The 25,127-nt window shown below is 41.6% G+C and overlaps 2 protein-coding genes across 3 annotated transcripts in view; both read right to left on the bottom strand.

Moving 5' to 3' along the window:
- The window catches only part of CALML4 (calmodulin like 4), a 434,126-nt gene that overhangs the window by 28,543 nt on the left and 380,456 nt on the right, over nucleotides 1-25,127 (bottom strand). The window lies entirely within an intron of this gene.
- The window catches only part of CLN6 (CLN6 transmembrane ER protein), a 31,681-nt gene that overhangs the window by 5,969 nt on the left and 585 nt on the right, over nucleotides 1-25,127 (bottom strand). Inside the window, exons 1-5 of one of the 2 annotated variants that reach the window (XM_069098220.1) lie at nucleotides 12,772-12,835; nucleotides 11,963-12,077; nucleotides 8,976-9,074; nucleotides 4,758-4,946; nucleotides 3,737-3,792 (exon numbers count right to left, since the gene is read on the bottom strand). In XM_069098220.1, the coding sequence (XP_068954321.1) occupies nucleotides 3,737-3,792; nucleotides 4,758-4,946; nucleotides 8,976-9,074; nucleotides 11,963-11,965 (347 nt within the window). In that variant the 5' untranslated portion in view covers nucleotides 11,966-12,077; nucleotides 12,772-12,835. Of the gene's footprint in view, nucleotides 1-3,736; nucleotides 3,793-4,757; nucleotides 4,947-8,975; nucleotides 9,075-11,962; nucleotides 12,078-12,771; nucleotides 12,836-25,127 lie in introns of those variants that run through there. The other variant, XM_069098219.1, reaches the window with a different exon arrangement.

Raw genomic sequence — 25,127 nt, 5'->3', positions numbered from 1 at the left:
CACACACACACACACACACACACACACACACACACACACACACACACCCCCTTTCGGGCTAAATATCAGAAACTTTTCTCCAAATCTGGCTTACATAAAATCTAACTGCGACCTCTCATTATGTCCCCCTTGCTGCTAATGTTCCAGGAGGGAGAAGGCAGATCTTTCCTGCTTCCATGGTCCTACTATCTTCTGCATTTTAGTCCCAATATACTGATATGATTAAAAAAAAAAGATACAGTATCCTTGTACAATCATTTTTCAATGTACACATGTATATGTATGTTTTTATCTATGTATTTGTATCTATTCCTTTTGAAGCCATTTACATCAGGGGTATAGCCTATATTTGGACCAATATGGAAATCTCTGATACACAACCTCTCCTCTTTAGCACGCCCACACAACTTCTCCCTCACACACCCACAGTCACACATGTTCTAGTTTCATCTTCCTGTTTCATGCAGTGTGTCACACTTCCTTTCGATCTCCTACTCTCATATGGTCGGCCTCTGGCTCTGTCTCCCCCTACTTTTCTCTTCCCTCCCTCCCCCTCTCATGCTGTCTCTTTCTGTATCCTTCCAGAACACACTGCTAAAAGCCCCAGCAAGGCAGGGAAGAGGGGAGGCAGCCTACTCAAATGTCCTGCTGTGGCTTTGGAGTTAGAGGCATCATTTACGCCACAAATGTCCCCAAAACAGGACTCCAGAAACACACAGGGGTGTGCGCAGAATCTGCAAACCCACAGGCATCAGGGAACAAAAAGAGGTAACCCCCCCACCCCAGCTGGAAAGAACAAAAACCCCAACACCTTCCTATGCTTCCCTAGCTCCTGTAACAAGTACATAGCACTCAAAACAGCCATATACTTATACGACTGAACCAATGATGACCTGTTTGTGCTCCGGATCCCCCACCAGCTCAGAAGCACCATAAGACTTATTTATCTCTGTAGCTTCCCCAGTCGAAAGAATACAAGGAGGTGAGTTGGGCACCTCAGAAGTCCAATTCTGGCTCTGGTACCACTCACTAGTGACCCACTGGGCAGTGAAGCTATTTCCTCATCTGTGGAATGAGCATCCTATGACTGTGCTTGAGGTGGGGTGGGGCTCCGGGGAGGCCTGCTGGCCACTCTATTAAAAGAAGCATTTATTAAGGGCCCATTAGAGGCAGCACAGCACATGCATTAGGTCCATAAGAGACAGTTCCTGATTTTATGGTGCTTACAATTTAGGAGGGAGATATACTGAGCAGAGACAGGTAACTGTAATACAAGATGAGAGCTAGCCAGTGCTAAGCCAAAGGGAATCAGAAGGCATAATGGAGGATGTAGTACAGGAATCAGTCTTCAGAGCTGGGGGGTTCTTAACCTTTCTTGTGTCACAGATCCCTTTGGCAGTCTAGTGAAACCTATGGATGCCTTTACAGAATGTTTTTAAATGCATAAAATAAAATGCATAGGATTACAAAGGAAACCAATTATACTGAAACACAGTTCACCAAAATATTTAAAAAAACAAAGTCACAGACCCCACATTGAGGAGATTGGGTGGAGGGCATCCTAGGCACTGAGGACAGCATGAGCAAAGGCATATGGGACATTTACGAGGGATGGTGAGAGTAGCCCAGTTTGGCTGGAACAAAAGTGGGAGATAATGCAAAAGGTGAGATGATACAAGATTGTAGAGCTTTGAATGCTAGATTACCATGGATTGTATTCAGTAGGCAATGGTTTTTGAGCAGATGAATGAGATGACCAGTGGTGTGTCAAGCTAATCTGCCAGCCACTTGAAGGATGGATTTGGGAGCGGTGCCTGTATGGCACTGACACAGTTCAAGTTGGACATAATGAAGAAAGGACTGCAGTGATGGCATTAGGGAGAGAGGTGAAGTTAATACAATTTAGCAACTGATCTGAAGGAGGGATTACAGATAATACTGCAGTTTGGAACACTGGAGCCTGGGTACAATCAACTAAAAGAGAGAGGTCAGAAAGGATTAGGTTTTGTTGGGAAAATATCAGATTTTGTATTAGTGCTGTTGTGTTTCAGGTATCGATTGGTGATTCAAGTGCAGATGTCTAGTGAGTAGCAAGAAATTCAGGTATGGGAACTTCAAAGAGAGGGCAAGGTTAAGGGAGGTATCCATATAAAGTTGGCAACTGAAGTTGTGAAAGCAGATGAGACTGCCAAGGAACAGAATAGAGAGAAGAAAGGAGGGCTGAGAACCATGGAATGCCTACATCAGTGGGCCAGGAAGAGTGAACATAAGGAGACCTAAAGAGGTAGAAGGAGAACCAAGAGAGTCTGAGGCATCAGGAAAGCAAAGGAAAGAGAAAAGGGTATCAAGAGGTGATGGGTGATACATTCAAACGCCACAGTAAGGTCGAAGGTGAGAATTGAGAAAAGCCACTGGATCTAGTGATAAAAAGGGCACTCTTGACTGCAGTCAGAAGTTTCATGAGACTAGTAGGGAAAGAAGTCTGAATTCAAGAGATAGAGGAATGAAATGGCAGTGAAGAAGTCTGTGTCGAATGGGAACTATTCTTCAAAAGTTTGGGGGTAAAAGGGAAGAGAGAGAGAGGGAAGATGGTAATTTGAAAGAATAGAAGGGTTCAGGGGATATTTTTTAAGGACTAGGAAGAAGACCCAAGTATATGTGTACAAAGATGGGAAGGATCCAGTGAAAAGGGAAAGACTGAATATATTTGTGAGAGAATGACCGATGGAGCAGAAAGAGATAGGGATCAAAAACATACATGGAGAGGAGGAGCAGGGAAGCTCCTTTCTCTGTGGCTGAAGTCTGTGCTATGGAGGAGCTGATGCTTCTAATGGAGAACCACAATCTTCTCAATAGGAGGAAACCAAATTACCTGTGATGGGTGTAGAAGGCAGGGGTTGAGGAGTGTGGAAAAAATGTTGTTTAGTGCTTTTGGAGGATGTAATAGAAAATCAAGGACAGCTGAGTAAAAGGACTGCTAAATGGCAGGGGAGGAAGATTTAGCTGCTGTTACATAGCATAGACTGATAGTGTCAAACTCAAATAGAAATGGATCCCTGCAGGTGACATACTGACTCAGAAAGCCATCAATTAGCATTACCTATGTTATACTGCTTTTTAATTTATTTTGTTAATCATTTCGTAATTACATTTTAATCTGGTTCAGGCCATAGTGAGGAGTCTTGCTGCTGCTTATGGCCCTCTGAGTCTGAAACCTCTGACATAGAGAATTAGCTCTCAACAGCAGAAAGGATCCTTCTCTACCACCCCAGCCTTCCTGGATTCTGAATCTAGTTCTGTGTATTCTCACCATACAGCATGACCCAGGCTAGACTCACCCACCTGTCCTTACTCATCTCTCTATACACATAAAGGTATATTCAAATAATCCTTATTTACCATCACCACCCACAGTTCAACAGGGTAAAAGATTTTCTGTTGAATATTATCAAAGACAACTCAATAACAAATCTTTAAGCTAGTGGGGGGAGAAGACAGTGCTACACTGAGGCACATGAAATATTCCCCCTGACCCCTATACACCAGCCCAAATCCTGGGAGAGCCAAGAAAGCCTCTTGCTGCCCTCTAGTGACCACCGATAGGTACTGAGGGAGCAGCACTGAGAATACCATTTAAGGACCTTTTTGAGGGATGGGGACATTTCTGGGGGTTCTGTTCTATGTACATTCTGTGAACCCCATCTCTCTTCCAAACCACCAGGCTATAATCACTCACCACAAGCAGTGTCCTAGATATTCATCATAGTAGTAGAGCAGCTCGAAGGAGTCAATCTGTAGGGGAAAGGAAGTAAGTCCTGTTTTACATGCCTAATTCAGGCCCCCTAAAGGCAAAATGGTGAAGCTGAGCCTGATGGTTTTCTGGAGTACCTCTATGCCTTTTAGTGTCTAACTGTCCCTCTCTTCCTACTCCAAAAGATCCCAAAGTCTCATAACATTTATGACTATGGATCTTTTCTTCCTTCCCGCTTCCCTCTGTGGAACCTTACACATTTTTTGCCTTTCTATCTTCTCAGGATCTGGCCTTCTAATCTGATAAATGAATCTGTGGTCAAGTGTGAATGGCAGATAGTAGCTTCTTTTCCTAAAACACAATTCTAAAGGATTTACGAAGACTCAATGGCAATTTGGCCACAGAATGTTTTGGGGCTCAAAATGCATGCATACACATCTCTCTCGTATTGTTGGAGTTTTTGTTTTTATTTTGGTTTTTTGAGATTGGCTCTCTTTACCAGGCTGAAAATACAGTGGTCACTCATGGGCCCAATTCTAATAATGATTAGTACAAAAGTTCAACCTGCTCCACTTTTCTGCCATGGGCTGGTTTTCACTTCCTTAGGCATACTGGTGGCCCTCCACTACTGGGGGCTCACTCTATTGGTATCAGACTTAGTGAGGGCACCCCATCAGCTTGAGTTCTATGGCAGTGTGGAACTCCTGAGCTCAAGTGATCCACCAGCCTCAGCATCCCCCAGGAGAAGAGACTAAAAGGCCAATGTCACCCTCTCCAGTTGCTTGAAACATAACACAAATGGTAGTCTGGAAGGTGGTCTAGAGGTATGGTACACCATTTGGAACAATGTCAGGGTGATTATGGGGCAAAATAAAGAAAATAAAGCATAATTTCATCCACATGTTGTAGATAAAAGTACTTCTGATGACGAAGTACTGAATGCTACATAAGGTAATTTCTTGTGGAGAGGAAAGCATTGGTCTGGGTAGAGGGGAGTTCTCCTTACCAGGGTCTTTGGCTTCAGGTTCTTGATGATAGGGTTCTCCCGGACTGACAGATGGTGCTGATAGCCACTGAAGATCAGGCGGTGGTTCACAGAGTCTCCCACCAGGTGAATGCTCGAGCCCATGATGAAGGTGATGATGCTTACATACACAATGGATCGAGGTAGGGTCTTGGGGGACCTTTCAATGAGCTGCAATTTAGAATCAGGTACTCAGCACATCCTGGCCTGAAACACCTTCCCAGAGCCAGCACTGGCCTCTTGTAGACGGCCTTGATCCTTTTACTCCCCTCTCACTCAGGTTTCTCCCTCAAAGCTCAAAAGCCTCCCTTCCTTCCAAAGTAACATATCCTTTGTTTTCTGGCTATAAACAATGTGTGAATTTTTCTTTTTGTTTGACTACGCATATTATACATGGGTTTAGATTTTGTTTCTTTTTCAAAGGGAGAAAAATGTGGGAGGTAGAAAAATAGATTCTTTTAAAAAATTAAACAACAACAAAAACAACCAAAAAAACCTCTTAAGAACTCTAAATTCCAAAATATATGTCCCCAGCACATGCCATGCTCATCCTTACCTCTAAACCATGTAGCATGGGGTTACCCTCCTACTGTGAATAGCCTCCCTATCCATCTCTGCCTGTCCAAACCCTTCACATTCCTCGGGACACAGCTTGAGTCCCAAAGCTCTGTCACAAAGCCTTCCCTGAAAGCTCTCCCTTCTTGGGTCTCCCAGCACTTGACCTCCTTACCACACACGCTGACCCTTAGGATCATATATTTAGAGGTGGAAGGGACTTCTGAAACCAATGAACCTTTTTTACTTGACTACAAAATCTGTTACAAGACAAGGTTTTGTTTTTCTTTCTTTTCCTTATCAATGTGGGAGACAGTGGGAGAGTGAGAAAAAAAATGCTTGTTAATTGAGAAAAAGACCTAATTTTTAAAAAACAAACAAGAAAACAAATCCACAAGTCCACCTCTCATTTCATAGGTGTGGAAACTGAGGAAAGAAATTAAATGATTGCCCAAAGTCATATAAGCAGTAAATAGCACAACTAGAATTTGAATCTTGCTCCTCCAATCCCAAATCTAGCAATCTTTTCACTTAACTATAACTGCCTCCCTTCATTACATTCAGTTTTATAACAGACTCTATATTGTGTTGTGTGGTTCACTAATTATTCTTTAGGTTAACAGGCATGTGTTTTTGTGTCATTTCCCCTTCTAGCTTCTCAAAAGTAAGGACCGTATATTCCTCTCGACAATAGGTTCAAATATAGACATGAAAGGGAATTTAAATTTCATGCTGAAGTGCCATGAAGAAAAGGAAGGAAGTGAGCACCCTCTCTCGTTTCATCTCCTCTAAGTAACCCCATGTTCCAGGACAGGTCTGAACCTTAACGAGGTATGTGACCCAGAAGAGGTGTGTATGTGTGTCTGTCTGTCTGTGTTGGGTAGAGACCATTCTCTTTGCTGACCCTTTCAGCAGTGAGGGAAGTGAAGGTCAGATCTTCTGCCCTGGGGAAGTTGTCTGCACCGGCTCTCTCCCAGTGACTGAGTAGTGAGGCTCCCAAACCACATACCCTTTTTCCTCCCCCACACCTATGGTTCTAAATGTCAATCTGCTGCATCACAGCTTCCCTCACCTTCTGCCTACTCTGTGCCAGACACCATGCTAAGTGGTGGGGATACAAAGAGGCAGGAAAAAACACCCCTCAGAACCAAACCAACCAACCAACCAACCCACCCCAGTCCCTGCTCTTGAGGAGTTCTCAGTCTGAAGGAAAGCCTATCATGAAAAACTGACAGAAATCACAAAGCACAAGTGAGCACTGAGAAGCTTCCCCAGCAGTGAGTCGTCTGCAGGTGGGGTGGGGTGGCTGCTCCTCTGCATCTCATGTTTCCTTTTCCTTGTGAGCATGTCCTGAGGGGCAGGGGCTCTGTCCCCGGGGCCTAGAGCCTGACTCAACCTGGATCATCTGCTGAGGTGACCGCTTTCCTGGTACACCTCATGACTAAAGGACCTAGCCTGCACTTAGGTCAGTGACTAACCTGCTGCATCAGCCTCCTCCATTAGTCTTCCCAGGCATCTGTTGCCAGAGGAGTCCATCTGAAACCTGGGTCCCTGAAGCTGCCCCTCCCCTCTACTCACTGGGAGCAGACCCTAATTTTCACTTGTTTGCCAGGGAGATAAGAATTCAAACCAGGATTCAGGTTAATCTTGGTCTCAGTTCTATGTTAACTAAAACAGAAATAGGAGCAACTTCAGAAGTATAGGATAGGGGCGGCTAGGTGGCACAGTGAATGGAGCACTGGCCCTGGAGTCAGGAGGACCTGAATTCAAATCCTGCTTCAGACACTTAACACTTACTAGCCATGAGACCTTGGGCAAGTCACTTAACCCCAACTGCCCTGCCTTACCCCCACCAAAAAGAAAAAAAAGTATAGGATAGAAGAAACAAACATGGATAAAAATCAGTGAAAAAGATGTGGGGGTTTTAGTCGGCCAAAAGCTCTTTAGATTGTAAATACCATGAGGACAGGAACTCTCTTGTCTCTTTTTGTATCCCCAGTGCTTAGAATGCTGCCTGGCACAGGCAACTTAATAAAAGTTTACCTACTAACTGATTAAAAAAGGTTAATGCTATTTATCTTACCCTATGCTAAAAGGGAATAGTATTCAGAACAAGGTTCTAAACCCTCTTCCTTCTAGTGTCTTCCCTCTCTTAATTACTTCTTATATATCCTGTATATATAACTTGCTTGTATAAGTTATCTGTCTGCTTACTGTCTCCCCCAATTAGGGGGCTGTGAGCTCCTTGAGGGCAGGGTCATTGTCTTTTGGCTTTTTTTTAACAGTCCCCAGTAGGGACTATTAGCAGGGAGCCTGGCATGCAGTAAGTGCTTAACAAAGGTTTGCTGTCTGACACAGTACTGTGTGTGGACCTACATGCCACATTTTGGGAAGGGCACTGATAACCTAGGAGATGTCCAAAGGAGGGTGCAAAGGCCATGCTGTATGAGGAATGATTCAGAAACCTCAGGTGTTTGATATGGAAAAAGGACTTGTCTTAGGGTGGGCTGGAGGATGTGGGGAGGGATGATAGGACAAAACAAGATCCAAAGAGCTGCCATGTGTAGGAAAGACTGACCCCCAGAGACAGAACTAGTAGCAATGTGTGGAAATTCTAGAGAAGCGAGATGCAGGAGGGGATGTAAAGCAAAGTGTCCTGACAATGAGAATTGTCCTAGAGTGGAAACGGGTACCCTTTCTTCCCCAAAGGTTTGTAACTGAAGACTAAGAGCACCACTTGCCAGGAAAGTGGCGGGGGGAATTGTGGTCAGTAAGAATTGGATTAAATGGCCCAAGGCCCCTTCCAACTGTGAGATTCTGGGATTTCTTGAGTATAAGATCTAAAGCCAAAAAGGACCTTAGAAATCATCTAGTCTAACCCCTCATTTTACAGGAAAATGAGGTTACATGACCTTCTTAGCTGGTAAGGAACAGAGTGGGTTTTCAAACCCAGGTTCTCTCAGTCCAAAGAGAGGACTCCAGAGAGCCATTCTTTGGGAAAATATTTTTAAATCTGTCTTGTCCAACCCCTCCAGACCAGTTTGTTCCTTTATATGCCCTCAGCACGTCTGTTCTCTGCACCAAAAGTCAAGCAATCTTTGAAAACAAAAAAATTAGCTTGGTCTTTGGAGCTGGGTGTAAAACTGTGGACTTCCTGGAATAGTATGCAAAATAACAAGTAGATTGTGTTAAAGGACAAGCTTTCTCTTTTTATGTCTTCCTCCCTATGTGTCTTCTCTCTCCACCTAACAATAATAATCTCATTGTCTTTCCTAACATTTTTAGCTTTTAAAAGTGTTTTCACACCCACTATCTTGCTAGATCCTCAACAACATTCTTGTGAACTAGACAAGGCATCATATCCATTTGGAAGAGGAACAATATGAGAATCAGAATGATGAAGTTACTTCCCTAATATTACATAGTGTCAGTGGCAGAATCAAAAACCAGAGCCCAGCAGAACCCACGACCCAGAACTCTGTCTACAACACCAGGGAATGTTCCAGGCCGCAGGCGCTAGGGAGCTCCATTCTTCCTTTCAAGCATCCCTATTGGTCTTGTGCCCACGGTGGAGGCTGAGCTCTGAGGGAGGAGCCTGGGGGGCTGTTCCAAGGGGAGAATGACCTTTGTGTCTCTAGGTTTTACCTTAAGTAAGAGAAATGGCGTGATGACATTGTAAGCCATATGAAAGTAGTCTCCCACGCTGGGCTTGTTCAATGGAAACCACTCTAAAGGGAAAATTATCTGCAGGGAAGAAAAGAGAGAATGTTCATAAGACTTCACAGTTTTCTTTGTTAAGTCAAACAACAGGATGCACAAAGCTTGTCAAGCATCTCATTAATGCTTCTCTGCTCTGGGCCAAACCGCTCCCCCACCCAATCCAATGAGCAGGAAACAAATAAGAATACTTAAGTTATTACTGAATCCCACTTTGGTGCCACATTAGAGTTTTATAAAGTACACCATAACCCCATGAAGGAGGCAGGACGAATCCTCATTTTATGGATGAGGAAGCTGAGGCTTAGAAAATTTGTGCCTTGCCCAGAGGTTCATAAATGTCAGTGCTAGGGCTCTGAATTGGTTCTTTGAACCCAACCTTCACTGCTATGCATCATGCCACTGTTTGTAGGGTGGTCTTATTCTTTCAATACTCAATGGTGGAGAAGGATACTATGGGTCTAAAGAAGGGTTAGAGTAAAAAGAGCTGCTGTTGACTTTCCAAAATGCTTAACATGTACACCTTGTGAGGGAAAGGCCTCACACATACCCAAATACATATAGCACTTTCTCTGGTATCAAATAAGTAGAAACAATGGAGATACTCATCTGGTGGGAATGGCTAAGCAAATGGTGGTGTGTAAAGGTCATGGTATACTAGAGTGCTGTATGAAACTGTAAATATGATGAAGGATGGGACAATTTGCATGAATGCAGAGTGGAGGAAGTGAGAACACAAGAACACAATATACACAATGACTATACTACAGTGTAAATGAAAAGAACCACCACCATAAAAAAATAAGGAATGAATGCTGCAAAATTACAAAAAACAAGCTTAGGGGGCAGCTAGGTGGCATAAAAGACAGAGCACTGGCCCTGGAGTCAGTCAGTAGGATCTGAGTTCAAAAAGGGTCTCAGACATTTGACATTTATTAGCTGTGTGACCTTGGGCAAGTCACCTAAACCCGACTGCCTTGCAAAAAAAGAGCAAGCTTGGCTCCAAAGAAAAGACAGGTGATGGTACCTCCCTCTACTCCTTTACAGAGGTGAGGGGGTCACAGGTGTGGAATTCTGCATATCAGCAGAATGGGGGTGAGGAACTGGGAGAGAGGAAGTGTAATGATTTTCATAAATTTTTTTTCTGCTTATTTTTCTTTAATATATTCTTTGTTATGTAGGATGACTCTCTCTGGGAGAGAAGACACAGAAAAACATAGGCAATGAATGTAAAATATGAGATATCAATCAAATTTTTTCTTTAAAAAAAGGGTGAATGTTACAAAATTAGAAAGAATAAGGATGGTCACAAAAAAAGAGATCTGAAAAGACATCTGAACCCACTCCTTTGCAGAGGAAATTTCCAGTTCCACTTCCACTGGTAAGGAACATTACATATATTGTCATTTTTGCGGGGGGTGAATCAATCACTTGCTGATTTTTTCCTTCTGCTTTCTCTTTTTCTGTAAAAAAATTTCTTTGTTATATGAGATGATTCTCTGAGAGGAGGAGGAAGAGGGATAGGGAGGAATTTAGGCTATGTAAAGACAAAAGATACGAATAATTAAAAAACACAACAATCTTGTGAGGTTGGTGGGAAGTTATTATTATCCACATTGCATATATCCTCCTGTCTCTGTGGTGGCAACAGGCTGTCCCTGATCCTTGGCATGCAGGCCTTCCTCGACTCACCTCTTATACTCCTTAACTTTCTGGAAGGCTCAGAATTTAAGGGTCACTTTCTACATGAGTATCTTCTGAATTCTTATCTGAATCCTTATGCTGCACATTCACTTAGAAAACCACAAATCAACATTATTGACACTGTGCTATATTTTTCATTATTTTATTGGACATTTCCCAATTACATTTTAATCTGGTTCAGGCTCCATGGGAGTTTTGCAGGCAGAGAATCTGACCCTGGGTACCATGCTGCAAAGTTAAGTGTCTGATGCAGCCAGTGTCTGTCAGAGATGGGGCTTGAACCCAGGTATTGGGGCAAGGCCAGTGCTCTATCCACTATTCCAAGATGCCTCTTATAAATAATGCACTTTATAAACACAAGTTTTCAAGCTCTCTATGCACAAGTGAGGCCCCAAAGTCTCCACCGACTGGTATGGCACACTATATGGGGCCACAGAGCTGTACTTGCTGGTTCTGCTGTTCAGCAGAGAACCAGGAAGTTGCCTTGTCCTTTCCTGTCTCTGTACCATCCATCAATCCTAGTGAGTAACACCTGCTTGGTGGAGTGTCTGCTGCTGCTGACTGCTGGTCCAGGGTTTTCTCCCAGCAAATTGTGTTGCCTGTTCCCCCAGGACAGCAAAGGCAACTGAGTTTTAGGTAAGAACTCTTACCCTGGGATCCCTACAGTTGTCTTTGTTTTTTTTTCTCTTTGATATTTTGATAACTCTATTTCAGTATTATTCATTTCCTTCATAATCCTATGTATTTTGTTTTATGAATAATTCTGAGGAATGCAAAGGCTTCACTAGACTGCCAATGGGAGCCATGACACAAAAAAAGGTTAAGAAGCCCTGGTTTAGGGGGAAGTCCCTAAGAAGTCACTGCCCAACCCATGGCAAAGGTCTTCCTTACTTCACCTCAAATTCTAACCCTCTAGATGTGCAGCTCTCACTCATCAAAACCCTCACCCATCCAAATATCCAATATTCCTCTTCCTCTGCCTGCTGTCACTGTTAATGGTATCACCATCTAACTTCAAATTTATGACCACAGCCATGCATATTCACCCATATACACCCCAGCACACATACATTCTCCTTAACCCAACTGCTCAGTTACCAAGCCAAGAAGTAAAATGAGAATTCTATGGGTGATTATATCTAATATCTCTTTTTTCTGACACTGACGGCAGACAATTTGTTCCACATAAACTTCCATAGTTTCCCACTCACCATGGCAATGGGGCGGCCAAAATCCAGAACCCAGTTCTGCAATGTCAAGTAGAACCATAGGTCGAGATGGAAAGGAGAGGTTCGAGACCCATCTTCAGCTTTTCCTGTAGGATGCCTGAGGAGAAATGGAAGAAGGGTGATTAAATCATCATCCCTCTCTTTCTTGCCTCCCCTTCCACCTAGCTGCCTTTTATAGGCAGTACAGTATGTTGGACAGAGACCTAAGTCTTGGAGGTAGGAAAATCTGGGTTCAAGCCCTGCCTCTGATACATATTGGTAGTCACTCACACTCTAATGCCCCAAGGTAACTCCCAAAGAGTTATTGAACTGGGGCGGCTAGGTGGCGCAGTGAATAAGAGCGCTGGCCCCGGAGTCAGGAGGACCCGGGATCGGTTCTGGCCTCAGATACTTAACACCCACACAAAAAAATTGGCCATGTAACCAAGTTACTTAATCCCAATTGCTTAAAAAAAAAAAGTTGCTGAACTTCATTGGTGGAAGGAATTTATACTCTAGGAGCTCTTCATATCAATGAAATACTAGATCTGGATCCTCCCCCCCCCACCCTAAATTTTCAAAGGGACAAAAGATACACAAAAAGATATAGGGAGATATAAGGGGAAAAAAAATCCTTTAAATGTGGGGGGGAATTTTTTGCTGTACAACTTAGGGCCCAACATAGTAGTACTAGTAGTACTAGTCTGAGAAGAAAAAAATCTTGAGTTCCAGTCCTGCCACTAATTCACTGTATGGTTTTGGGTTTCAAATTTCTCATTTGTCAAAATGATGATGATAATCTCATGACTCACCTCACGGAACTGATATGAAGATCAAGTAAGGACTCTCCTCTCTGTCTCTGTCTGTCTCTCTCTTACACATACACACACACACACACACACACGCGCGCGCGCGCGCGCACACACACACACCCTCTAAAAATATTCATAGCAAGCAGTATGTTTTGTGCAAAACACTGTGTAAAAGCACAGAAAAACTGGTACTAAAGAGGATGACCACAGATTTAGGGAATGGTTCACTAAATCACTCTATATGAATATAGGGGAGTATTAATACACCTTAAGAAATGATGACCATGATAAGTATTTCAGAGGAAAATGAGAAGAGTCATATGATGGAAACAGAGTGAAATATACTGGACCAGGAGAACAATATCCACAGAGACTACAATAACGTAAACAAAGCTGAAAGTTGAGTAACCATTACTGTCCATCTTGGCTCTGGAGAAGAGATGAGGAAACATATTCTTCCTTTAGGCAGAGGTAGGCAGGGGGAACTCCCTGTGTGGAATGCAGTGTGTGCTGTCAGGTTATGTCACTAAGTTGATTGGTTTTGCTCTGCTGTTTGTTTTCCTTTGTTAGAAGGCAAGTTTTGTTTGTGTGTGGAAGGGGAGGGGAGAGGAAGGAGAAGCATAGTCAGAAATGACCATGACATTTTGAAAAATACCAATAAAATTTATTATAGAAATAAAATAAATTCTAGAGTCTATAGACTGGTTAGCAATTAAAATATTGTACTAGGATCATAGGATTTTAATCTAGAAAGGACTCAAAGACTACCTGGCCCACCCCCTTCATTGTATATAGAAGAAAACTCAAGCCCACAAAAATCAGTCAACGGTAACTAGTCCCAAGGCCACATGGGTGGTAGCCATACTAAGCCCATCTCCTCTCTCTGACAGGTACTCCCTTGGTAAGGTCAGAGACAGAGGACAGATCTATCTATATTACAGCTCAGATCAAATGGGGAAAAATAAGCTTGAACACAGGGAAGCAAGGGAATTTTGATGTAAGTGGGATATACATGTGAGTAAAAAATTGATTTCATGCTGAGTTACCCTCCACTTCCACCCCAAGGGAGATAATAAGCACCTAGGCTAGAGCACTGGACCTTGGGTTAGGAAGATCTGTGTTCAAATTATACCTCAGATCCTTACTAGCTATGTGATTTAAGTAACTAAGCAAGTTACTTAACTTCTGTCAGCTTCAGTTTCCTCATCCATAAAATGGAGATAATAATAGTACCTACCTCATAAGGCTGTTGTGAGGATTCAATGAAACAATGTTTATAAGGTACTTTGCAAGCCTTAAAATTCTATATAAATGCTAGCTGCTATTTATTATTATTAAATCATGAAATTGTGTGCATAAAACACTTTGTAAAGTTTAAGAGTTACATATATATCAGTTTATTTCTAAAAATTATATATATATATATATATGTTTTCTAATCAGCAAAAAAAAGTCTTCCTACTCTCTCTTCTACTGCTTACTTCCCCCAATCCTATTGAGAATTAAAAAAAAAAATCCATTACAAGAGGAAGGAGATAAGAAAACAAGCTTTTGTAACAAAAACGCAGAGTTAAGCAAAACAAATTTCTACATTGTCTATGTCCTTAAAAAAACCATGTTTCATTCTGCACTGAGGTCTTCACTTCTCTGGGGTGGTGGTGGTAGGGGGTGGTTGCCTGTTTCATCATTAGTCCTCTGTAATAGTTATTAGTCATTACCTTGGTCAGAGTCCCTAATTCTTTCAAAGTTGTTTGTCAACTATTATTAAGAAGCCTTTGCTGAGTGTTAGCCACAGGCAAAGACCTGAACTGAATACACTATGAGGAATACAAAGAAATAGGATGCAGGAGTTTACACCTTAGTTGGGAAGACAAGGCATATATTTATAGAAAGGTAAATATGAAGCAGTATAATGTTCAAAATGAAAAGACCTAGGAAATCACTGAATCGCAGACTGTCACAGCTGGAAGACCTGAGAGTTCATTTGGTTCAACCCATGCCTGAAAAAGAGTCTTCTGGCAGCCAACACACCCAGCCCTCACTCAAAGGCCTCTCTAAAGGGGGAATTCAGGCCCTTTGGAGAAAGCCCATTACACTCTGGGGCAACTCTGGAACAGTTAGGTCATTTTCCCCAACATTAAGTTAACCCAAGCATCTTGATACTCAGTCCAGCATTACTTTCCCTTCACCAAGATGCTTCCCCAGCCAGGCTAAAGTTAAGCAGGGTAAGAACTGAGAGCCCTGGCTTTGGAGGACAAAGACTTCACTTAAAATCCTGACTACCTGAACCTTGTATTCATTACTCCTAATTCTTCTATGAGTTGTCTCTCCCTCAGTTAAGAGTATTAATTAAGGGGTGGCCAGGTGGCGCAGTGAGTAAGAGTGCCAGCCCCGGGTGTCGGGAGACCCGGAATCGGTTCTGGCCTCAGATACTCGGGCACCCACACAAAATAACTGGCCGTGTAACCCTGAGCAAGTTACTTAACCCTGACTGCTTTATAAAAAAAAAAAAATAGAGTATTAATTAATTCCTTGTGAGCAAAGATTGTCTTGATTTTTGAAGTGTATTCCCAGTGCTTATGCATGGTACATGCTTAAAATAAATGCTTTTTCAGTCATTTATTTATCCAAGTCATTTATAAATATCCTCCTATCCTGAGAAGTTGAATGGAAAAAAACATGGACAAGCCCAGATTCCACAGGATACTCTTATCAAATTCTCCTTCCAAGTGGACATGGAATTTTTTTTTTTGCCTTTTGGAGGGCAATTGGGGTTAAGTGACTTGCCCAAGGTCACACGGCTAGTTTTTGTGTTAAGTGTCTGAGGCCGGATCTGAACCCAGGTCCTCCTGACTCCAGGGCTGGGGCTCTATTCACTGAGCAACCTAGCCACCCTTGGAATTCTTAATGGGTAGTCTTTGGAACCAATCCTTCAACCCACTCCCAGTCCACCTACCTGAAAACTACCTAATGAAACAACTGTCATCTTTCCATCTTTTCCATAAGAGGAGTATGGGAGTTTCTGTCAAATATTTTGCTAAATTCTAGGAAATTATATCTATAGCATCCCCTGATATATGTTCAAAATATGAAAACATGAAAAAATAAAATGAGGTTAGTCTGCCATGATCTGTTCTGATGAAATCACTCTGGTTCTTGGGATCACATCTCCCTTTTCTAAGAAGTTCATTAACCATCTCTTTAATAATATGTTCTAGAATTTTGCCAGGAAGAGAAGTGGAGTTTATTAGCCTAGTCTGCATTCTCTATTCTCTTCCCTTTTTGAAAACTGGGACATCATCCACTTCCCCAATTTTGTGGGTCCTTTTCTATTCTCAGTCATATCTGCCCATTCTTTTGACACCCAGGGATATAGTTCAACTAGACCTGGTGACTTAAATTCATTAAAGGTAGCTAAGTGTTCTCTTACTATCTCCCTAATTAGCCTTTTTCATTGTTATTTACAAAACAAATAAATTTTCCTTGGCAAAAACAATAAAACAAAAACCAGAAACAAAATAATGGGTTTGGAAGTTCTTTATCATCCAATCCCATCCATCCCAAGTATTGAGCCTATCTCTTCTTTGATCCTTTTTTTTTGCTTTTGCTTTTGGGAGGGGGGAAGGTGGGGCAATTGGGGCTAAGTGACTTGCCCGAGGTCACAGGGCTAGTTTTGTGTTAAGTGTCTGAGGCCAGATTTGAACTCAGGTCCTCCTGACTCCAGGGCCAGTACTCTATTCACTGTGCCACCTAGCCACCCCTTTCGTCCTTTTCTTATCCCTAATACATCAAGAACAAATTTTAGTTCATCTAATCCAACCTCTTCATTTTGGAAAGGCAATGTGATTTGGTAGAAGAAGTGCTAGACTTGCAATCCAGAGAGATATAAGTTCAAATTCCACCTCTGACAATTTGACTGTGGGTAAGTCATTTAACCTCGCTTAGGTTGTTTCATTTATAAAATAGGAATACCTAGAGTATCTAGTTTCAAGGGCTGCAGTAATGATAAAAGATGATATAATATGTAAGATATTTTTACTAACTTTAAAGACTCTAAATATTAGCTATTACTATTTTCATAGATGAAGAACATAAAAATTGAGGTCACTGAATTAGTCAGAAGACCATTTTAGTAAGTTGGCCTTGGGTAAGTCATTTCACATGAGACTCAAATTTTCTCTTCTGTAAAATGATATATCTGACTTGTCTTCTTCACAGAAATTCAGAGAGAATAAAATGAGATGAGGGATGCAAAAGTGCTTTATAACAATTACTGCCTTGAGTTACACAGCATTAGTGACTAAACCAGCACCTGACCTCAAGCATCCTTATATCCAGTCCTAAGGTTTCCTTCCCTAGACAGACAATAAATGGCGACAGGAACTAGAAGCAGATTGTCAGAGTGTGTTGGCTGAAATCTTCATGAACTTTCTTATCTCATTTTTCTCAACCGTAAAGGAAGAGGTTAGACTAGATGGCCTCTGCAGTGTCTTCCAGGTCTAGATCATGTGAACATGCACACATATGCATTTTCACACTTCACCAAGGTAAGAGAGATGTGGAGGTAACAGGGATAATAATATCCTAACACCTTGTTGATCTCATATGGCTGGGTAGGGAGCTATTTCTGGAATAGCAGATTTTCCAGATAAAACTAACTCCTCTTGGTACTAAAGCTTTTTGAATTAGAATTTTAACTGTTTTAGACAGAAATCATTCTAAAATCTATTGCATTTTTTCTCTGTCTTCTTAAAGAAGAACCTTTCCTTAACCTCTATTTATTTGAACACTAAATGGATAAAACTATTCTATTTTGCTAGTTCTGGTGTCTGTTTTTCTTCTCTCTTTTTTTTTTTTGGTCTCTCCCTTTGCATTCAAATGTAACCATCTCTTATTGCTATCAGTGAACCTGACTTCTGCAGACTCCTCATCCTCATCCCCTTCTAATTTGCAACTAGAAATCTTCCAAGGTCTAGGAAGTCAGATAACCAAACTTATTAGAAACCTCAGTAAACTAAGGGCTTCTTCCAATGAGAAAAGTACAAAGAAGGCCTTGAAACAGTGATTTCAGTGGTTTACATATTCAGGAGAAAAAAAAAAGCCTATTAATTGAAAAACGAAAGATTAAAAAGAACACCAACATTTCAATGCTAAGTGGTGAATGGTGATACCAAATGATAGAAAAAGAAAGTTAAAAACCAGCTCCAGTTTTTTGAGAAAAGACAAGAAGCTTCGTTTGGGACATGTTAAGGTTGAGGTACTAGTGGAACGAGATGGATATTTCTTCTGTTAGCTGGAGATGAGGGTCCAGAATTACAGAGACAGATTGGGACTGGAGATAGAAATTTGGAATAATCTTCAGAGAAGAGATGTCTGGTGCCTAAAGCTGTGGAAGTGAAAGAGGTACCAAAGAAAAGAAAATTCATTTACTGAGGGAGAGCTGCTATGTACATTCTCCCGTCCCCTTCCAGAGAGCTTCAAAATGAAAGCAGATGCAATCACCAGAAAATAAAAGATGTTAAGCTTTTCTCTCTCCATCAAGGGACTTTTCTTCCACTTCTGGCCTTCCAAAACTTCCTCTTAAATCTCTAACCCTGCAACCCTGCTCCCTAGATTTAACCTAAGAACATTCTACCAACACTGAAAGCCTGGAATGAAAAACTAATTCCTTCCTTCAACTATTATCATATGACACATTTAACTTAAGGAAGCCAGGAAGAACATTGGATAGAACATAGGGGTTAGAGTCAGGAATACCCAAGTTCAAATCCTGCCGCAGACATTAACTAGTTGTGTGATTCTGGGTAAGTCACTTAACATCCCGCAGGCTCAGTTTGCTCATCTGTTGAACAGGGATAATAGCATCTACCTCATAGGGTTATAATGAGAATCAAATGAGATAATACATGTAAAGTGCTTTGCAAACTTTAAAGCACTCTATATAAATCTAGCTTTTGTTACTTTAGAGAAACTAACAAATAACTCCCAAGACATGGTTCTAGTTCCTCAGGAAAGGGCTATAAAAATGTACATACCCTTTGACCCAGCAATACCACTTCTAGGGCTGTATCCCAAAGAGATCATAAAGATAGGAAAAGGATTCACATGTACAAAAATATTTATATCAGCTCTTTTGTGATGACCAAGAATTGGAATTTGAGGGGATGCCCATCAGTTGGGGAATGGCTGAATAAATTGTGATTTATGAATGGAATACTATTGTGCTATAAGAAATGACAGCAGACTTCAGAAAAAACCTGGGAAGACTTATATGAACTGATGCTGAGTGAAATGATCAGAAACAAGAGAACATTGTACACAGCAACAGCCACATTGTGAGATGACTAACTTTAACAGACTTAGCTCTTCTCAGCAATACAATAATCAAGACAATTCCAAAAGACTCATGATGGAAAATGCTATCCACATCCAGAGAACTATGGAACCTGAATGCAGATCAAAGAATACTATTTGCTTTTTCTCTTGTTTTGGTTTTTCTTTCTTGTGGTTTCTCCCATTCATTCTAATTTTTCTTTACAACATGACTAATATGAAACTATGTTTAATAAGAAAGTACATGTAGAGGTTTATCAGATTGCATGCAATCTTGGAAAGGGGGGAGGGAGAAAAATTTAAAACTCAAAAGTTTATGGAAGTGAATGTTGAAAGCTAAAATTAAATAAATTAATTAAAAATAAATTAATTTTTTTTAAAGACTGTCCTGTGACACAGGAATGGTGCTGGTGAACAAGTCACTTCTGTCAAAGCCACAGCCCTGCACAGATAAAGGGAGCTTCTTCAACTGGAATTCCTTATGCAAGTAAATTATCTGAGACTCTTGCAGGCAAATCACAATCATGACTTGATTTTTTTTAAACCCCTACACATACACAACCATAAGGATGTTACTCATTCTCCTCCAAGTCAAGACAAATTTACTCTTTCAGACTCAGCCTCCAGTCTTCCAACAGCCCACTACCTATGAACAATACTGCCCATGGGGTGCTATATAGCCATGGCTCCAAACCAAGGGTGCAGGAACTGACTGATTTCCGAGGATGCTATCATCTTCTCCCCCTGAATTACCAAAATCACGTTCTATTCTTCTACCTCCTCCTCTCCAATCACTGGGCTCTACCTAAAAGCAAATATGTTTTAGTGCCTACCACAAGCCCAGTCCTGGGTTGGGAAAACAGAAAGAACAAGAAGACATGATGCTGCCCAAGGGACGCTTCCAGTCTATTTAGTGAGGCAAAGATAGGATGAAATCACAATTCTGTTGACTGGCTGGTTGGTGTCATAAGATTAATTAACTCTCTTCTTCCATATAAAATGAACAGTTATGTTTCTGTGCAGTAAGCGTGCTGGGAAGTGACTATGATGTAGGAAGCACAAGGCACCAAAATACTACTTTTTAAAATTGCTAATTTATGTTACCTACTTGAAATTTAATAGGAGTTGAGAAATGTGAGAAATCAGAGTGGGCCACAAATAACTGGGGAAGAAGAGACCTGAGTTCTCATTCTACCTTGTTCTTCTCCTTGTGACTGTGAACTATGTCGAGTCCAAAAGCCTTCCTCTATTCATCCTCCTGGAACATTTTTATATGATCTCTCTCTTCCACTAGACCATGCCCCTTTGCATTTACTCTACATATCTGTATACATGTGATATTCCACTAGCAAAATGTAAACAAGGAATGTTCCATTTCTGCTTTTATATCCTATGTCCTTAGCAAATAGGAGCTGTTTAATAAATGTTTACTGGAATGAGTTTAATTGAATAGCCAGCTGCAGAGGCAGTGAGATGAGCAGCCTGGCAAGAATGAGGGGATAATGCTGAGGGTGCTATGGGATGGTAAGATTGGAGAGAGAAGATCTATGGGTAGAAATAAGCCATGTAATGATGCAAAATGAAAAAAGCAAGATCTAGGAAAACAATATATACAATGACTACAACAGTCTAAATGGAAAGGATAGTAACAACAACCCAAACTAAGTACTTTATAATTTTAATGACCAGGTATAACCCTGAAGAAAAGTTAAGAATCTGCACCTCTCTTCCCTTCTTTTCAAAGGATCCAAGCCAACATCTTCATTCCTCTCTGGCCCCTGGTGCTCTGGCAGGTCATGAAAGCCTGCTCACGCTGGAAGTACCCTATGCCCCTACAGCCCCTCTAACAAGCTGCCTCCTTCCAGAAGCTCCATTTTAAGCAAAGTATCTAGGCCAGCCTGGTCCCCATTCCTTTCCATGCTCCAAAGCAGATTCTGAACTTTCTCATTTCTCAGTTCACTCCGAGGAAGAGTCCCCCAGAGCAGACACACTGTTTCCTTCTTTCCGTTCTGGGCTCTGCTAATGATTCTCAGGACTTCTTTCTCCCCGGTGCCCCCTCTTCAATTCTTTCAGTCTCCTTTTATGTGTTATTTTTTCCCCAATAGAAAGTAAGTCTCTCAAGGGCAGGGACCATCTTTCTTTTTACTTTTATTTGTATCTCCAGAGCTTAGCCCAGTAGCTGGCATGTATTAAGTGTTTAATAAATGCTTGTTAATTTGACTTATTCTCGGGAGCTTCTACACTGAGGTAGAACCTGGGCTGATAGTAAAGAGATCTGGTTCTGATTTGAGGAAAATTACTTAACTTCTCTGGGCATCAGTTTCCACACCAGTAAAATGAAGGTGCTGAACTAAGAAAACTTAAGATACAAGTTCTAATATTCAATGAGTCTACAGAATAATATTCTATCTATGTGTTGCCTTCTGTATATTAAATAATACTTCTGGCCCAATATGAGTTGTGAATCTAGTAACAGTAAGGATGGGCTGCATTTTCTGATGCGTGTTCCTTCATCTGGTTACCCCTAAAATCACTGGCACACATATGCAAGATGGCTAACTGGCTAGGGATAGGAGACAATCTGTGGCTGTGATGTAAAACTAACCCAAGTGAACTCTAGGACCCCAAATATGAGCATAATCACCAGAGCCTAACAATTGAGCAGGTAATTCATTCAACCACCACTATTTATTAGGAACTATGCTTAGAGTACTATGTGAGGTGTTAGAGGAGATAAAGATTGAATGACATACATATAAGATGAACTATAAGCTCATAGGTATAAACCAAAGGTTATATATGAAAGATGAGGAAGGGAGGAGAGGAGATGTATCATTTGATGTGGGCTTTAAGGGAATGGCAGATTTTGAACAGAGTTATAAGAAAACTTACAGATAAGGAAACTGAGATGTAGTGAGAAGTAAAACTAGATCCTCTGACTCTAAACCGGAGCTCTTTTCCTCTATTCCAATATTTTGGCTTTTGGGAAGAATATAAAGAGAAAAAGCATGTGGAAAAGGAGGCTACTAAGGTATACAGATAGAAGAAGGTAAATTAGACTAGATGGGATAGAATATGGCCACATGGGGGAAGGTTGAGGGGAAGCAGTGTGTGTTGTGTTAAAGCTGGTGAGTTAGGGTGTGACCAGACTCTGGAAGACCTTAAAATGCCAAAGGAGTCTGAACTTTTAATTAGTAGGAAATAGGATTTTGTTCCCCATGAGGTCATTGGTATCTTCTTTATACAGCAGTTCAGTAGACTGCAACTGTGGCAGTGTACAAAGGAAGTCAGTGATAATTTGTTAGTTGATATTAAATAATCCTTTCCACTTCATCGAAGATCTAGAAAGGATCCTTAGCCACAGAGAGAAAACCAGTATCACTCGAGTCAGGTGGGTAGAATTCACCATAAAAATGAAAGATTCACTCAGATGTGTGTTCACTGTGTGGAGGACAGTACAGTCCCAGCAGGGGTGGAAAGAAAATGAGGGACTGAGAGAGCGGGTCCTACTCGGGGAATTCTAGGTAACTTTGGTAACATTCAAACCTGGGCAAACCAAGCCCACAGACTTGGCTATATACAGGCTATATACAAGTCCATATCAGGCCAGGCTAAAGGAGAAGGAAGACTTTCTTGAGCCTTAAGCTTTTCTTTACAATTAAGCTCCTCAAGGGCAGAGATTGTTCTTGGCCTCAGTTTCTTTAAATCCTCAAGGTTAGAACAGTGCTAAGACACTTGAGTGCTTAATAAATGTTTGTCATTCATGGTGCATCTTTTTTAATATGTCAAGAAGCTGGGTGGGTGCTGTCTTGACCTCTATATACTATATCTTACTCATTTAGTAGATAACTTCATCACCCTGTGACCAACCTGGTGATAAGTTAAAAGCTCAGTTATCAGACAAAGAGATACCTTTACCCACTGAGCTCATGCTTCAAGCCTTTCCAGCTTATTAGGACCTAGGTTCACCTTTGAGTCAGAAAAACTTGAGTGTTGTTCAAAGGAGCAAAGATTTAAAGCTGGAAGTAACCTTAGAGGGGCATCTAGTCCTCATTTACAGAAGAGGAACCAAGGCCCATAGAGGTTATATGACCAAAGTCACTTAGGAAGAAAGAGACAGGGCCAGAATTTGAACTCATGCCCTCTGATTTCAAACCCAGCACTCTTTCCCAATGTATGTACTTCTTCACAATGACTCTGTGAAGCATTTTGAAGATGTGTAAGTCAAGGCAAAAAAAAGTTAAAATGATTTAGATAAGCAGTCACACACTTGGTATGTGGTACAGTCAGGAACAGACCCCAAGTCTTCCAGCTCCAAGCTAAATAAATTCTCTTAACACAGGTTGCTTAAGAGAGACCCAGTCTATCTCAACCCCTAGCTAGCAGAAGATGGCAGGTTGTCTGACAGGCATTTGACAGGAGGAGAAATAGAAATACAGGCAAGACTGAGCAACAGCTTGTAGCCAGTCAAAGGATCAGTGAAGAAATAAGATGGGAATAACAAGGCTTACTTCAGTGTCATATTCATTCCTCTTTAATTTTAAAAATGAGCTGGAAGGAAAAAGAGATGGTTATGCCAAAACACCCCTGACTCCAGCACTCTCATTTTTTAAACTGTTTCTCTTCATGGAAACAAAAATGCCCTCAAATTCTAAGGCCACATCAAAAACATATTTAAATGTCTACATATAAGAACCTCTCCTCACCCCTTTCATTTTTGAAAAAATAAGTACCTATTTTATATCCATTCTATTTTTGTTCTAACAGGAAAAGCTTCTTGAGTGCAGCTAGGGGGCTCAGTGGATAGATCACCAGGCCTGAAGTCAGGTAGATTCATCTTCCTGAGTGCAAATGTGACCTCATACATTTACCAGCTGTGTGACCCTAGGCAAGTCACTTCACCGGGTTTGCCTCAGTTTCCTCATATGTAAAACGAGCTGGAGAAGGAAATGGTAAACCACCCCAGTATCTCTGCCAAGAAAACCCCAAATGGTGTGAGGAAGAGACACATATTTACTTAAGGCTTATGGCTAATTCATACAATCACAGTTGCCCCATAGATTCTTAGCCAAAGCAGAGATTCTCTATTACAAACCAGTGGCTCCTGCCTTTTTCTAGTATAAGGGTCAATTTTAAAGTTTAAAAATCTGACAAGCTACACATGATACCGATGTACCATGACTACTTGTAGAAGGAAGAAAGAAATGTATAACGACAAAACGCCAATGCATGATATACTTTGACTTGTCAGACTCCCAGAAATAACTGCTTTGGGACCTGCTGCTGTATTCCAGATGGCCTCGCATTCATTGTCTGGGCCAGTACCACATGTATGACAACAAAAACTTCTATGTCCATAGTGTCTTAAGATTTACAAAGCAACAGCCATGTGAGGCGGAGAAGGTAAACATGACCCTGTAAGAGAGGAGAGGCCTAGACTTCCCCCAAGAAGCATGGAAGAGTCTGGGGTGAAGATGGAATGTGCCTCCTGGTCCCGTCTGTTAAGGTACTTGGATGGAGGAAAGGGTGAAATGCCCCTTGCTTTGCCTGACACATAGGGCGACAGACAGAAGTGAGGAAGGCATGGGTTCAAGCTCCACTGTGACACAGTGTAAATGACCCGTGGCAGTTGATGGCACAATTGATAGAGAACTGACCTGGAATCAGAAAGCCTCGAATTCAAATCTGCCCTTCGACACTTACCAGCTGTGTGGCACTGGGGGCAAGTCACTTAAACTCCCCTCCCCAGTTTCCTCAACAGAAAAGGGGGTAATAACAGCAACTACCTCCTGGACCGGGCAGTACCTGGCACACAGTAGGCGCTTAATGAATGCTTCCTCAACCTCGGTGTCTAAGCCTCCTTCTAAGGCTGGGACATGCACTAAAGGCTACTGTCTACAGCAGCAGGAGCAGCAGCATTCTTATGCAAACGAAATCAAAGGTCCAGTTTAAAAAAAAAAAGCTTGCCTTAAACGGTCCCAGCCCTGGTTAAATGGAAAATGTCAGAGGTCCCCCACAAGTCG

The sequence above is a fragment of the Petaurus breviceps genome, unplaced genomic scaffold, assembly GCF_028583685.1.
Source record: "Petaurus breviceps papuanus isolate PSGF00001 unplaced genomic scaffold, PetGlider_PUasm1.0 37, whole genome shotgun sequence".
Taxonomy (NCBI): Eukaryota; Metazoa; Chordata; class Mammalia; order Diprotodontia; family Petauridae; genus Petaurus; species Petaurus breviceps.
Note: the sequence above shows the minus strand (reverse complement) of the source record. Positions and strands in the feature narration are given on the sequence as shown.